This window comes from Hyperolius riggenbachi, chromosome 6 (assembly GCF_040937935.1).
Source record: "Hyperolius riggenbachi isolate aHypRig1 chromosome 6, aHypRig1.pri, whole genome shotgun sequence".
NCBI lineage: Eukaryota > Metazoa > Chordata > Amphibia > Anura > Hyperoliidae > Hyperolius > Hyperolius riggenbachi.
Genome location: NC_090651.1, coordinates 384,782,391 through 384,798,341, shown reverse-complemented (window position 1 = coordinate 384,798,341; position 15,951 = coordinate 384,782,391). Strand labels below are relative to the sequence as shown.

General features: G+C 43.9%; 1 protein-coding gene across 5 annotated transcripts in view; it reads right to left on the bottom strand.

Moving 5' to 3' along the window:
* Positions 1–7,651: 7,651 nt before the first annotated feature.
* LOC137523117 (capping protein-inhibiting regulator of actin dynamics-like) overlaps positions 7,652–15,951 on the bottom strand; it is a 20,098-nt gene continuing 11,798 nt past the window's right edge. For 3 of the 5 annotated variants that reach the window (XM_068243341.1, XM_068243343.1, XM_068243342.1), the window contains 2 exons: positions 8,034–8,141; positions 7,652–7,942 (listed from right to left, as the gene is read on the bottom strand). In XM_068243341.1, coding sequence (XP_068099442.1) covers positions 7,785–7,942; positions 8,034–8,141 — 266 coding nt within the window. In that variant the 3' untranslated portion in view covers positions 7,652–7,784. The remainder of the gene's footprint in view (positions 7,943–8,033; positions 8,142–15,951) is intronic. The other 2 variants (XM_068243345.1, XM_068243346.1) reach the window with 1 other exon arrangement.

Sequence of the window (15,951 nt, the reverse complement as noted above, 5' to 3'; positions counted from 1 at the left end):
GCTACTGCGCCATGCTCTGTACACACACTGCTGCTCCATGCTCTGTACACACGCTGCTGCGCCATGCTCTGTACACTCGCTGCTGCTCCATGCTCTGTACACACGCTGCTGCTCCATGCTCTGTACACACACTGCTGCTCCATGCTCTGTACACACGCTGCTGCTCCATGCTCTGTACACACACTGCTGCTCCATGCTCTGTACACACACTGCTGCTCCATGCTCTGTACACACACTGCTGCTCCATGCTCTGTACACACCCTGCTGCTCCATGCTCTGTACACACACTGCTGCTCCATGCTCTGTACACACGCTGCTGCTCCATGCTCTGTACACACGCTGCTGCGCCATGCTCTGTACACACGCTGCTGCGCCATGCTCCGTACACACGCTGTTGCTACAACCAAAGTCAACTGTAGCAGGGAAAGAAAGGGGGCGGTGCTGTGAGCTGCAGGATGCCTAGACATTTAGACATTCTGGTGTCTAAATGTGTGCCTGTCCCCAGACACTGCACCGACCCTGGTCTGAGGGGGATTCTGGGCAGCTGTAATCCCCCCCTACGTTTGCCTATGCACGTGGGGGAATCTGGGAGGATCTGGGCCATATCGCTTTATGAAGATAACCTGTCCTGCGTAATAAAAGTAGCCCTGTGTAATTATCCAGCTTGCGCAGCTCTCATTGTGGTAAATGTATCTGCCTTTAAACAGCTCATCAGCTGCAAAATAAACTGGCTGTCTAGCAGGCCCGGATCTCATCTCAGATTAATCCAGATTCATTACACGCCCAATCTGCGTAGGTGATCAGTCGTAACGAGGGACTCGCTAATGTCACCGGCCCCGTGTGCTGCCTGATGCCGGGAGACGAGTCAGCGTTTCGCTCAGCTGCACCTCCCTGGACGCGGCGACAGCGCGGGGGCCTGGGGGACGCCGACTCTGCTTAACCTCATCTGTACCAGGGGGATCGCCTGTCATACGGAGGATACACACATGCAATCAGCAGGGAGGCTTCCGAGGCCTCTAACTACTGACAAGTATGTCTGGTCTCCTCTGTAAACCATCAGAATTCACAATCCGCTGCAGTAACCAATAACTTCCTCTCTCTGAAAGTCAAAGTGACACTGTACCGAAAAAAATGTATGATATAATGAATTGGTTGTGTAGTACGGAAAATTAGTAGTACATTAGTAGCAAAGAAAATATTCTCATATCTTTATTTTCAGTTATATAGGCCTCAATTCACTAAGATCATGCTGGAGATAATAAGGCAAGAGAAAACTTACCTCCACATAAGAGAGAGTTATCTTATCTCTTCATTCCTTAAGTTAGCTCCTCTGTAGTTATTTTACCTCCTCTGTAGTTATTTTCACATGCAGTTAATAAACAGCCTGTCTTTAACTCTGGAGTTATTTTAAGGATTGAAGAGTTAACTTAAAGACAGAAGAGTGAACCTTAGGTTTGCCTGAGGTAAAATGTTTCCTGAATACTACATGCCTTATCACCATGGTAACAACTCTAGAAGAGTTATTACAGACAGGGGATAAGCTTAGTGAATTGAGGCCAATGTGTGTTTTATAACATTGCATTATTCTTTAATATTTGCAGTTTACACACTACTCAGCATTCTAAATGATTTCACAGGGCAGGCTAAATGACCTTTTGAACTCTCCTCTGCAGAAAAAAACAAAAAACAGTGACTGACACTTGAGATAACAAGCTTCAGAAGACAGAGCTCTCTGCACTTTGAAAGTCGTGGAGCTCAATGGCTCTTTTGCATAGATAACAACTGTAGTTCCTTAACTCTTCCTGTACTGGAAACAATATTAGACTTATGTCTCTGCTCCTAATGTTTTATTTCTTAGCTGTACTACACATACAAATCATTATATCATTTAAAAAAATAGAAGAGTGATCAAAAAATGATTGATGCTCGCTGTGTAACAAGTTTGTGTTGCTTGATCCACCGTAAGCCTGCGGGTAATCATCTTTACTACTGGCAGATATGAAATAAAAAACAGACTGCACCTACTGCCATCATATACTGTATAACCACACCCACTAACAATGTGATAGGCTAGAAGGTTGTTATATATATATACTGTATGTGCACAGAGGGAGATACTGTTTGTTTGGCAGTTGGAAACAGCTATTATTTTGCGCAATGCAACATGGCCATGACATCACCCTGTGGGAGGGGTTTCACCACAACATCAGCCATACAGACCCCTTGATGACCCGTTTGTGAAAAGGAATAGATTTCCCATGGGAAAGGGGGTATCAGCTTCTGATTGGGATGAAGTTCAATTCTTGGTTACAGTTCCCCACCGCTGCTACGCATATCTATGCCCCTGTGGACTTCACTTCAACACCAGGGGTGTAGATATGCGTATATGTTTATTAACCTTGTTGTTCCCAATCGCCCTGCCACTGCTGTTCCGGTGCAATCCCGTCATTGGAAACAGCTTGTTCCCAAACCCGATCACAGTGCCTGTGATGAATGAAAGCCAGCGTCAGCGAGACGACGGCATTTAATTAACAAAGAGAAAGTAAAACAGATACACTTACTACTTCCGTGTGGTGTTTGGCAATTAAATGTAGCACCACCTTGTGGCAAAAAAGTAAATATGCACCCCATACACTATTATATATAGAAATACATACATTGTTATTCATGTTTAACCCTTTACATCCTTACTCTATAGTTACCAAAAAGACTTGTTAAAAAAAAACATTTAAAACATTTAGACATTTAAAAAAACAAAAAGAAACTTAAATTGTTACCTTAGGCACTTTTTAATGTCATGTACTTTACTGTTATTTTTGCAAATAATGGTTCGTAGTTATTGATCTAGTAAAAATCACGAACATTGTAATTGTAAACATTGTAATAAGCGGCAATAAAACGTGATTTCTATTTATCGTAGCACGTTTTATTTTAAAACTATAATGGCTAAAAACTGAGAAATAATGAGGTTTTTTTTTGTGATTATTCACTTTAAAATGCATAAAAAAAAATTCTTAGCAAAAAGTACCACCCAAAGAAAGCCTAATGTGTGGCAAAAAAAAAAAAAAAAATTATATGTGTATATATATATATATATATATATATATATATATATATATATATCTATATCTTTTTGGATGTGATAAGTAACAATACAGTTATTGGCGAATGAATGGGAGGAGCGAGATGTGAAAATTGCTGTGGTTTTTTTAGGGTAAAAACCTGTGGTTGGGAAGTGGTTAAAATTCCTCCTTAAGGCGGAGTCAAAGGCCTCAGGCCCTCTTTTAGGGCTGGTTCACACTGCAAGAGCCTTTTAAGCGCTAGTGATTGAAAAGGCTCTTGCTAATGCCGTGCTATGGGGAATTTTTATAAAATCACATTGCTCAAGTGAGATCACATCCATAGCATTACATTAGCAAGAGCTTTTAAAATTACAAGCACTTAGAAAAAGCTCTTGCAGTGTGAACCAAACCCTTGGCCTATAGCAGGTGTAGGGAACCTATGGCTCGGAAGCCAGATATGGCTGTTTTGATGGCTGCATCTGGCTCACAGACAACTCAGTAGGGGTTGTTTCACCAAGCTACACTGCTCAAGCAGCGCAGCTTAGTGTGGCAGAGCAAGTAACATTACTGCTGTAGCACTACTAACTTACTCGCGCTCCCCCCAAAAAACTAACGGCTGCTCCAATTGTACTTGTATGTAGTTTGAAACATATTTTATGGCTCTCACGGAATCAGGGCCGGCGCTACCATAAAGGCAAAGGGGGAATTTTCCCCGGGGCCCCGACCTCTGCTGAGGCCCCGCAGCGCCGACCCTGCTCCATTCTGCCAGCTCCCCCCGCTCCCAGGGGCCCTGCAGCGATAATGGCAGCCATAAATAACTATAAGTACCGGCGGGTGAGCGGGGGGGCAGCGGCTGCACTCTAAGACACGCTGTCTTCCTCCCACTCTATGACCCGGTGCGTGCTTACACGTGACATGAGACGCCGGGTCATAGAGTGGGAAGGAGACAGAGTATCTCCGCGTGCAGCCGCTGCCCATCCGCTCACCCCCCAGTACTTATAGGTATTTATGGCTGCTTACAGGGCCCCAGGGAGCAGAGGGGTAATAGCGTGGGGGTGTTAAGCTTTGTGCTGGGGGGCCCAAACTCTATAGTTTGCCCCAGGGCCACAGGGCCCCTTAAACCAGCCCTGCATGGAATTCCATTTTAAAATATGTGGTGCTCATGGCTCTCTCAGCCACAAAGGTCCCTGACCCCTGACCTATAGGTTCCAGAGATGTAAATTCATCCGCAGTCAAAATTTGTGAAATAAAGACAAAGACGCTCATTGACTATCATCCCGGAAGATCTGAATCCTTCATCTCCGCCACCTGCCTCATTCAGGAAGACATCTGCCAGTTATTATGCCAAGCATTAAAAAAAATACCGCCAACTAAGACTTCCTGAAATACCCGATTTACTATAAAAAGAAAAAAAAATGTGTGCCAGTTAATAAATATTACAAAAAGAACTGTCAAGTCAGTTTTACAAGAATCTGCCACCTATCAGTGGGAAGGCAGGAAGGAGACCCGAGGCTGCCCCCTGGTGGCCGCAGCCTGGAATTTGCACAGCTGCAGTTTTGGCAACGTTGATCTTGGACTTGGTGCTGCTCCTGGGGGCATTTTGCAGATGGAATCTTTATTTTAAGCTCAGTGTTCTGCCTGCACAAGCTCAGATAGTCTCATTTCTCCCAAATCATCTCTACAATAACTAACCGCTTACAAGATGACCTTTAGCTAACATTTAGAAGACAAAGGGGGGAGGGCCGGTCGTGTCTCCTGCAGAATGGAAGTCGATGAGGAATTAGAATGGAATTCTTTTGACTTAAAGGTTTAGACGGCTCAGGGGGACCTGAACATGGGTGATTCATGCTGTACAGTCACATGCTTTGTTGTGTTATCATTTGTGTCTGCTCACAACACACACTGATTAATCTTATTATTATTACTGCTACTACTATTGTTATTAACCTTTTGCCAGCCGCTCCATGCCAATTGGCGTGAAGTCCTGGGGGCGTGTTTTGTAGGAGGTCACGCGCGCCGTTGCGCAAGCATCTCCGTTTGAATGACGGAGATCCGCTCCCTCATGAGTCTCCCATCGGCGATCGCCGCTAGGAGACTGTTAGACGGCGAAACCGCCATCTAATAACAGTGTACAGCGCTGCAATCTAAGACAGCGCTGTACTGGGGACAGCCGTTCTACTCAGCTGTCCCCTGGGGAGGCGCAGGAGCAATCGGCTTTCATAGGCTGACAGCGGATCGCTGTGATTGGCTGGTGGGAGGAGGGAGTATAAAAAATATTTTTGAAAAAGACAAATTTATTTAAAATAAATAGACATATAAATAAAAAAACAAACAAAGAGCAAACATGCCAGCAGGGATCAGAGCCCACCAACAGAAAGCTCTGTTGGTGGACAGAAAACTAAGGGGGAATCACTTGTGTGCTGAGTTGTACGTCCCTGCAGCGAACCCTTAAAGCTGCAGTGGCCTAATTTGTAGAAAATAGCCTGGTCACTAGGGAGGGGTACAGCCTGTGGTCCTTGATGAGATAAACATGTGTATGTAAAGTGCAAATCATATTAATAATCAGACTTGTTTTATTTTGCTGCCTGAAAAGAGTTAATTTCTAGGCATGGAAGTGACAGCTTCTGTCTTGTTGGGAATATAGTAATCATCACTGATAAGAAAATGACAGCCATAAAAGTTTTTCTGGCAGAATACAACTTCTGAGGGCAGAGGAGAGATAGAACAAGGTCAATAGTTCATGTATTTTAACTCTGGGACACGTAATAGGCTGCCATTGAACAGAGACAACAAAACATTCAATCTCTTTTGTAAATGTTTAAATATAAAATTAAAACCATGAGATATCTAAAAAAAAAGTCATTTTTAGGAGTAGAAGGATAAACACAATTGTTTCTCTCATCAGTTTATTTTCACCTTGGGTTGATTTTAAAGGGAACCAGAGACAAAGCACCCTCATGCATTTTACCATATATATCAGTGGGAACATTAGAGAAAACACCTACCCTGCTCTCTGTTTCATCCTTCACTGCTCAGCCTGCTTTTTATCAGCCCTGATAAAATCCCCGACTGAGCATTCAGTCTAGCTTTGCTCAGGAATCATTATACCTGTGTCTGTCTTCTGTGATGTCTTTTCAAGCCCAAGCCTGCCCCCTTGTGGCTCTGCTTTCCTGTTCTGTATACTGGCAACATCACAGAGAGTGGTTACGAGATGGGAGGAGCTGCTGGTGCCAAACAAGGAGCTATGAAAAATGTTTTGTTTTGTTTTGTTTTTTATCTATATTTGTTAGTCATAAGAGGTTTTTAGAAATTGTGATTTCATTTTGCACACAGTCCATAATATGCTTTTCAGATAAACTGTGTTTTGCAGGGAGTTATAGTAAAAACCCCCCACAAAAACGGCGCACCAGAGCGGCGAAAATAGCAGGTATAGTATTTATTTTGTAAAGTCTTTTCAGGGATATGTTTATTTTGTGCCAAAGCGTTCATCTCTCATTTCCTTTACGTAAACATTTTTCAGGGGTATGAATAATTATGGCCAGCACTGTATCTGAGAGAACAGCTTGTGGCCAAATAGTAAAATTACATGTAAAAACACATTTTTTTACATTTCAAATAAACCTCTTACTTCCCACACTCCCAATAGTTACCCCCCAAAAATTTTTGTAAAACAAATAAAACATACACCATTAAAAAAATACTTGAATCATTTCCTTATGGACTGAACTTTTTTTTAATATGTATGTCAAGAGGGTACATTACTGTCACTTTTTAAATGATGGGCTTGTAAATAGTGATGGACGCAAAACTGAAACCTTTATTTCCAAATAAAATATTGGCGCCATATATTGTTATAGGGACATCATTTAACGGGACTCAGAGCTGACAAATTAAAAAGTTTTATACATACCTGGGGTTTCCTCCAGCCCCATCCGCTCCGATCGCTCCCACACCGCTGTCCTCCGCTGCCCGCAGCTTCGGGAACCGGGTCCCGTCACTGACGTCAGTCGGAGCCGCGCTACGCAGGAGAAGTGCGCCCTCTCTACATTTCTCTCCAGCACTTGCTGGAGAGATATGCAAACAGCCCATTTCTCTTACGTTAGACTGGCTCAAACTGACGGAAGGCCAGGAACCCGGTACCGAAGCTGCATGCAGCGGAGGACAGCGGTGTGGGAGCGATTGGAGCGGATGGGGCTGGAGGAAACCCCAGGTATGTATAAAATCTTTTTAATTTGTCAGCTCTAGTACACTTTAAATGGTGTAATAACCGGCACAAATGGGCAAATAAAATACGTGGGTTTTAATTATGGTAGCATGTATTATTTTAAAACTATAGTGGCCGAGAACTGAGAAATAATGAGTTTTTCCAATTTTTTCCTTAATTTTCCTGTTAAATGCATTTAGAATAAAATAATTCTCAGTATAATGTACCACCCAAATAAAGCCTAATTGATGACGAAAAAAGCAAGATATAGATCATTTCATTGTGATAAGTAGTGATAAAGTTATAGGTGAATGAATGGGAGGTGAAAGTTACTCGGATACATAAGGTGAAATAACACAGAAGGCTGAAGTGGTTAAACTCTGTATTAGGTTTTTTGCTTTGTTTTTTGTAAACATTATTAAAAAATAACAATAAGAAAAAATAATAACAATAAGAAAAACAACATTTAATCAGTAAAGTGCATCTTGGTGTCACCCAAAAAACATGTTTTCCCCAGGTTAGGGAACGTTGCAATATTTTTGGGCCTCCTCCACTATTCGCTGCAGGTTTTCCTCCGCCGCGTCCAGCGTGGTGTTGACGGCTGACCGCAGCACCCTCAAGAAGCACTGGACGCCCAGTACGTGGTCGACAAGACTCTGAGCTCTCCTCGAGAACCCTGTGGGAAATAATCACAAGACAACAATGTGATGTAAGTATTGCGGACAGTTTGCCTACGAGTGTCATATAATACAAGTGCCATTGACTACCTTGTAAACCAGCCTCTGCCGAAATAGGTCCCTGGACCGGGACTTGCTGCCCTGTGTCACCCGCTGCCCTTCCCTGCTGCAGTAGCTGTTCAGCAGTGCTTGCCAATCCTGTAAACATAGGTAAATAAAGCGGATCAGTGAATAATGGAGCACAGCCCCTATGCATAAAAATGGCGCCGCATTAAAAAGATACGCTTATCGCTATTTATCGTTAGTGCTGCATAATAATGGCGCACAGGGAAAAAAGAAGAAAAACGGCACACACTAACGTTATTTATCAATAGTGCCGTTCATATGCCAAACAGCAGACGTTATTGTGCACAGTAACGTTATTTATCAATAGTGGCACACACTAACGTTATTTATCAATAGTGGCCCACACTAACGTTATTTATCAATAGCGCCCTACATAAGCCAAACTGCAGACGTTATTTGACTGCAAAACAGTGAATGGATTTAATGTAACACTGTCAAGGTTAGGGTTAGGCACCACCAGGGGGGTGCTTAGGGTTAGGCACCACCAGGGGGGGGGTGGTTAGGGTTAGGCACCATCAGGGGGGTCTTAGGGTTAGGCACCACCAGGGGGGTCTTAGGGTTAGGCACCACCAGGGGGGTCTTAGGGTTAGGCACCACCAGGGGGGTCTTAGGGTTAGGCACCACCAAGGGGGTCTTAGGGTTAGGCACCACCAGGGGGGTCTTAGGGTTAGGCACCACCAGGGGGGTCTTAGGGTTAGGCACCACCAGGGGGGTCTTAGGGTTAGGCACCAACAGGGGGGTCTTAGGGTTAGGCACTACCATGCGGGTCTTAGGGTTAGGCACCATCAGGGGGGTCTTAGGGTTAGGCACCACCAGGGGGGTCTTAGGGTTAGGCACCACCAGGGAGGTCTTAGGGTTAGGCACCAACAGGGGGGTCTTAGGGTTAGGCACCAACAGGGGGGTCTTAGGGTTAGGCACCACCAGGGGGGTCTTAGGGTTAGGCACCACCAGGGGGGTGGTTAGGGTTAGGCACCACCAGGGGGGTCTTATGGTTAGGGATAGGTACAGAGAGGGTTCTGTGTGTTAACTCTAAGTAACAATCAGGCTTTAACGTTAAATAGCGATAAACGTCAAACGGATTAGCGGCAACACCGTGCGCCATTATTCACAGGCGCCATTTTCAGATGGACCCAAATAAAGTACTAGAACAACAGCTCGTAGTGCACCAGGCACCACCACCCCCCTGATGCAGTGGGACAACATTAGGGTTGATTGTGGCAAGTCTGGAGGTGTTAAAGAGACACTGAAGAGAAAAAAAATGATGATAAAATGATTTGTATGTGTAGCACAGCTAAGGAATAAAACATTAGGAGCAGAGACATAAGTCTAATATTGTTTCCAGTAAAGGAAGTGTTAAGAAATGCCAGTTATCTATGCAAAAGAGCCATTGAGCTCCACGACTTTCAAAGTCGCAGAGAGCTCTGTCTTCTGAAGCTTGTTATCTCAAGTGTCTGTCAATGTATTTTTTTTTTCTGTGCAGAGCGAGGAGAGGGCCAGCGCATACCACAAAGGCTGCATCTGAAATGACCAACAGCACACATGTGCAGCACCTCTAATAAGCTAACTGCACACTTTACATTCAAATCAGATGCAAAACATATGCATAACTACTATAACTACTTACCAGGAAACACAGGAACACGGGCTGGGAGCATCTAATCTGATAGTTACATACTAGCAAAATTAGGAAAAGGGACGGGGTTGCACATCCCTAAAATCATGCTACAATTGGCTGGTTAATCGCTCAGGCATGCACCACCTCTATAAGGCTGAAAATGCATCCCCTAAGTCCAAAACAAATGCTACATTTATTATGCTATGGAGTTCACTGGCCTGCTCCGTAAAATCATTTACAATGCTGAGTGTGAAAACTGCAAATATTAGAGAATGATGCGATGTTATAAAAAAACACTATAAGTGAAAATAAAAATATGAGAATATTTTCTTTGCTACTAATGTTTTAGTAATTATCCGTACTACACAACCAATTCATTATATCACTTTTTTTTTGCTTCAGTGTCTCTTTGAAGATTAAAAGTTTGCAACAATAAATCAGCCATCCCGTGTAAAGTTCCCGCCAACAAATGTGCAGGAATGAATTACGCGCAATCGTGAAACAAGACAGGGCAGCACTAAAGTGTCTGGGGTGTCTGAGCATGCAAGGATTCACCCGTGTATCAACAGGGCTTACAACGACACCCACATCAATGCAGTATAGCTCTTTGTCATGTTGTATAGCAGCAGAAAAGTGCTACAAATTCCATCTCATTCCTGAGTGCTGCGTGGCGTCCAAAAACAGCAGGATGAAACCACTTCACCAGCATTTTTTGGAAATTTGTTGCACCTTTCTTTTCTTTTCTACAATACAATACAATACAATAGCATTTGTAAAGCGCTTTTCTCCCATAGGACTCAAGATCAGATGCACACCACATGCGGAGGGCTTGTCAGCTAGAGGCCTATCAGCATTAAAGGATACCCGAACTGAAACGTGACATGATGAGATAGACATGGGTATGCACATTGCCCAGCACACAAATAACTATGCTGTGTTCCTTTTTTTCTTTCTCTGCCTGAAAGAGTTACATTTAAGGTATGCAAGTGGCTGACTCAGTCCTGACAGAAAGTGACTACAGTGTGACCCTCACTGATAAGAAATGTCAACTATAAAACACTTTTCTAGCAGAAAATGGCTTCTGAGAGCAAGAAAGAGGTAAAAAAGAGGAATTTCTTATCAGCGAGGGTCACACTGCAGTCACTTCCTGTCTGAGTCAGGACTGATTCAGCCATTTACATACCTGATATTTAACTCTTTCAGGCAGAGAAAGAAGAAAAGGAACACAACATAGTTATCTGTGTGCTAGGCACTGTACATACCCATGTCTATCTCATTATGTCAAATTTCAGTTCGGGTATACTTTAACCACTTGAGGACTACAGTCTTTCTAACCCTTAAGGACCAGGCACTTTTTTTCCACTCAGACCACTGCAGCTTTCACGGTTTATTGCTCGCTCATACAACCTACCACCTAAATGAATTTTGGCTCCTTTTCTTGTCACTAATAAAGCTTTCTTTTGGTGCTATTTGATTGCTCCTGCGATTTTTACTTTTTATTATATTCATCAAAAAAGACATGAATTTTGGCAAAAAAATGATTTTTTTTAACTTTCTGTGCTGACAATTTTCAAATAAAGTAAAATTTCTGTATACATGCAGCGCGAAAAATGTGGACAAACATGTTTTTGATTAAAAAAAAAACCCATTCAGTGTATATTTATTGGTTTGGGTAAAAGTTATAGCGTTTACAAACTATGGTGCAAAAAGTGAATTTTCCCATTTTCAAGCATCTCTGACTTTTCTGACCCCCTGTCATGTTTCATGAGGGGCTAGAATTCCAGGATAGTATAAATACCCCCCAAATGACCCCATTTTGGAAAGAAGACATCCCAAAGTATTCACTGAGAGGCATAGTGAGTTCATAGAAGATATTATTTTTTGTCACAAGTAAGCGGAAAATGACACTTTGTGACAAAAAAAAAGAAAAAAAAAAAAGAATCCATTTCTTCTAACTTGCGACAAAAAAAAATGAAATCTGCCACGGACTCACCATGCCCCTCTCTGAATACCTTGAAGTGTCTACTTTCCAAAATGGGGTCATTTGTGAGGTGTGTTTACTGTCCTCGCATTTTGGGGGGTGCTAATTTGTAAGCACCCCTGTAAAGCCTAAAAGTGCTCATTGGACTTTGGGCCCCTTAGCGCAGTTAGGCTGCAAAAAAGTGCCACACATGTGGTATTGCCGTACTCAAGAGAAGTAGTAGAATGTGTTTTGGGGTGTATTTTTACACATACCCATGCTGGGTGGGAGAAATATCTCTGTAAATGACAATTTTTTCATTTTTTTTACACACAATTGTCCATTTACAGAGTTATTTCTCCCACCCAGCATGGGTATGTGTAAAAATACACCCCAAAACACATTGTACTACTTCTCCCGAGTACGGCGATACCACATGTGTGGCACTTTTTTGCACCCTAACTGCGCTAAAGGGCCCAAAGTCCAATGAGTACCTTTAGGATTTCACAAGTCATTTTGCGGAATTTGATTTCCAGACTACTCCTCACGGTTTAGGGCCCCTAAAATGCCAGGGCAGTATAGGAACCCCACAAATGACCCCATTTTAGAAAGAAGACACCCCAAGGTATTCCGTTAGGAGTATGGTGAGTTCATAGAAGATTTTATTTTTTGTCAAAAGTTAGCGGAAAATTGATTTTTATTGTTTTTTTCACAAAGTGTCATTTTCCACTAACTTGTGACAAAAAATAAAATCTTCTATGAACTCACCATACTCCTAACGGAATACCTTGAGGTGTCTTCTTTCTAAAATGGGGTCATTTGTGGGGTTCCTATACTGCCCTGGCATTTTAGGGGCCCTAAACCGTGAGGAGTAGTCTGGAAATCAAATTCCGCAAAATGACCTGTGAAATCCTAAAGGTACTCATTGGACTTTGGGCCCTTTAGCGCAGTTAGGGTGCAAAAAAGTGCCACACATGTGGTATCGCCGTACTCGGGAGAAGTAGTACAATGTGTTTTGGGGTGTATTTTTACACATACCCATGCTGGGTGGGAGAAATAACTCTGTAAATGGACAATTGTGTGTAAAAAAATCAAAAGATTGTCATTTACAGAGGTATTTCTCCCACCCAGCATGGGTATGTGTAAAAATACACCCCAAAACACATTGTACTACTTCTCCCGAGTATGGCAATACCACATGTGTGGCACTTTTTTGCACCCTAACTGCGCTAAAGGGCCCAAAGTCCAATGAGTACCTTTAGGATTTCACAGGTCATTTTGCGAAATTTGATTTCCAGACTACTCCTCACGGTTTAGGGCCCCTAAAATGCCAGTTCAGTATAGGAACCCCACAAATGACCCCATTTTAGAAAGAAGACACCCCAAGGTATTCCGTTAGGAGTATGGTGAGTTCATAGAAGATTTTATTTTTTGTCACAAGTTAGTGGAAAATGACACTTTGTGAAAAAAACAATAAAAATCAATTTTCCGCTAACTTTTGACAAAAAATAAAATCTTCTATGAACTCACCATACTCCTAACGGAATACCTTTGGGTGTCTTCTTTCTAGAATGGGGTCATTTGTGGGGTTACTATACTGCCCTGGCATTTTAGGGGCCCTAAACCGTGAGGAGTAGTCTTGAAACCAAATGTCGCAAAATGACCTGTGAAATCCTAAAGGTACTCATTGGACTTTGGGCCCCTTAGCGTACTTAGGGTGTAAAAAAGTGCCACACATGTGGTACCGCCGTACTCAGGAGAAGTAGTATAATGTGTTTTGGGGTGTATTTTTACACATACCCATGCTAAGTGGGAGAAATATCTCTGTAAATGACAATTGTTTGATTTGTTTTACACACAATTGACCATTTACATAGCAATTTCTCCCACCCAGCATGGGTATGTGTAAAAATACACCCCAAAACACATTATACTACTTTTCCTGAGTACGGCGGTACCACATGTGTGACACTTTTTTGCAGCCTAGGTGCGCTAAGGGGCCCAACGTCCTATTCACGGGTCATTTTGAGGCATTTGTTTTCTAGACTACTCCTCGCGGTTTAGGGCCCCTAAAATGCCAGGGCAGTATAGGAACCCCACAAGTGACCCCATTTTAGAAAGAAGACACCCCAAGGTATTCCGTTAGGTGTATGGCGAGTTCATAGAAGATTTTATTTTTTGTCACAAGTTAGTGAAAAATGACACTTTGTGAAAAAAAACCAATAAAAATCAATTTCCGCTAACTTTTGACAAAAAATAAAATCTTCTATGAACTCGTCATACACCTAACAGAATACCTTGGGGTGTCTTTTTTTCTAAAATGGGGTCACTTGTGGGGTTCCTATACCGCCCTGGCATTTTACGGGCCCAAAACCGTGAGTAGTCTGGAAACCAAATGTCTCAAAATGACTGTTCAGGGGTATAAGCATCTGCAAATTTTGATGACAGGTGGTCTATGAGGGGGCGAATTTTGTGGAACCGGTCATAAGCAGGGTGGCCTTTTAGATGACAGGTTGTATTGGGCCTGATCTGATGGATAGGAGTGCTAGGGGGGTGACAGGAGGTGATTGATGGGTGTCTCAGGGGGTGGTTAGAGGGGAAAATAGATGCAATCAATGCACTGGGGAGGTGATCGGAATGGGGTCTGAGGGGGATCTGAGGGTTTGGCCAAGTGATCAGGAGCCCACACGGGGCAAATTAGGGCCTGATCTGATGGGTAGGTGTGCTAGGGGGTGACAGGAGGTGATTGATGGGTGTCTCAAGGTGTGATTAGAGGGGGGAATAGAAGCAAGCAATGCACTGGCGAGGTGATCAGGGCTGGGGTCTGAGGGCATTCTGAGGGTGTGGGCGGGTGATTGAGTGCCCTAGGGGCAGATAGGAGTCTAATCTGATAGGTAGCAGTGACAGGGGGTGATTGATGGGTAATTAGTGGGTGTTTAGGGTAGAGAACAGATGTGAACACTGCACTTGGGAGGTGATCGGACGTCGGATCTGCGGGCGATCTATTGGTGTGGGTGGGTGATCAGATTGCCCGCAAGGGGCAGGTTAGGGGCTGATTGATGGGTGGCAGTAACAGCGGGTGATTGATGGGTGGCAGTGACAGGGGGTGATTGATGGGTGGCAGTGACAGGGGGTGATTGATGGGTGATTGATAGGTGATTGACAGGTGATTGACAGGTAATCAGTGGGTTATTACAGGGGAGAACAGATGTAAATATTGCACTGGCGAATTGATAAGGGGGGGTCTGAGGGCAATATGAGCGTGTAGGCGGGTGATTGGGTGCCCGCAAGGGGCAGATTAGGGTCTGATCTGATGGGTAACAGTGACAGGTGGTGATAGGGGGTGATTGATGGGTAATTAGTGGGTGTTTAGAGGAGAGAATAGATGGAAACACTGCGCTTGGGTGGTGATCTGATGTCAGATCTGCGGGCGATCTATTGGTGTGGGTGGGTGATCAGTTTGCCCGCAAGGGGCAGGTTAGGGGCTGATTGATGGGTGGCAGTGACAGGGGGTGATTGATGGGTGGCAGTGACAGGGGGTGATTGATGGGTGATTGACAGGTGATAGACAGGTGATCAGTGGGTTATTACAGGGAAGGACAGATGTAAATAATGCCCTGGCGAATTGATAAGGGGGGGTCTGAGGGCAATCTGAGCGTGTAGGCGGGTGATTGGGTGCCCGCAAGGGGCAGATTAGGGTCTGATCTGATGGGTAACAGTGACAGGTGGTGATAGGGGGTGATTGATGGGTGATTGATGGGTAATTAGTGAGTGTTTAGAGGAGAGAATAGATGGAAACACTGCGCTTGGGTGGTGATCTGATGTCGGATCTGCGGGCGATCTATTGGTGTGGGTGGGTGATCAGTTTGCCCGCAAGAGGCAGGTTAGGGGCTGATTGTTGGGTGGCAGTGACAGGGGGTGATTGATGGGTGATCAGTGGGTTATTACATGGAAGGACAGATGTAATTAATGCACTGGTGAATTGATAAGGGGGGGGGGGGTCTGAGGGCAATCTGAGCTTGTGGGCGGGTGATTGGGTGCCCGCAAGGGGCAGCTTAGGGTCTGATCTGATAGGTAACAGTGACAGGTGGTGATAGGGGGTGATTGATGGGTGATTGATGGGTAATTAGTGGGTGTTTAGAGAAGATAACAGATGTAAACAATACATTTGGGAGGTAATCTGACGGCGGGTTTGCGGGCGATCTAATGGTGTGGGTGGGAGATCAGATTGCCCGCAAGGGGCAGGTTAGGGGCTGATTGATGGGTGGCAGTGACAGGGGGTGATTGATGGGTGATAGGTGATTGGC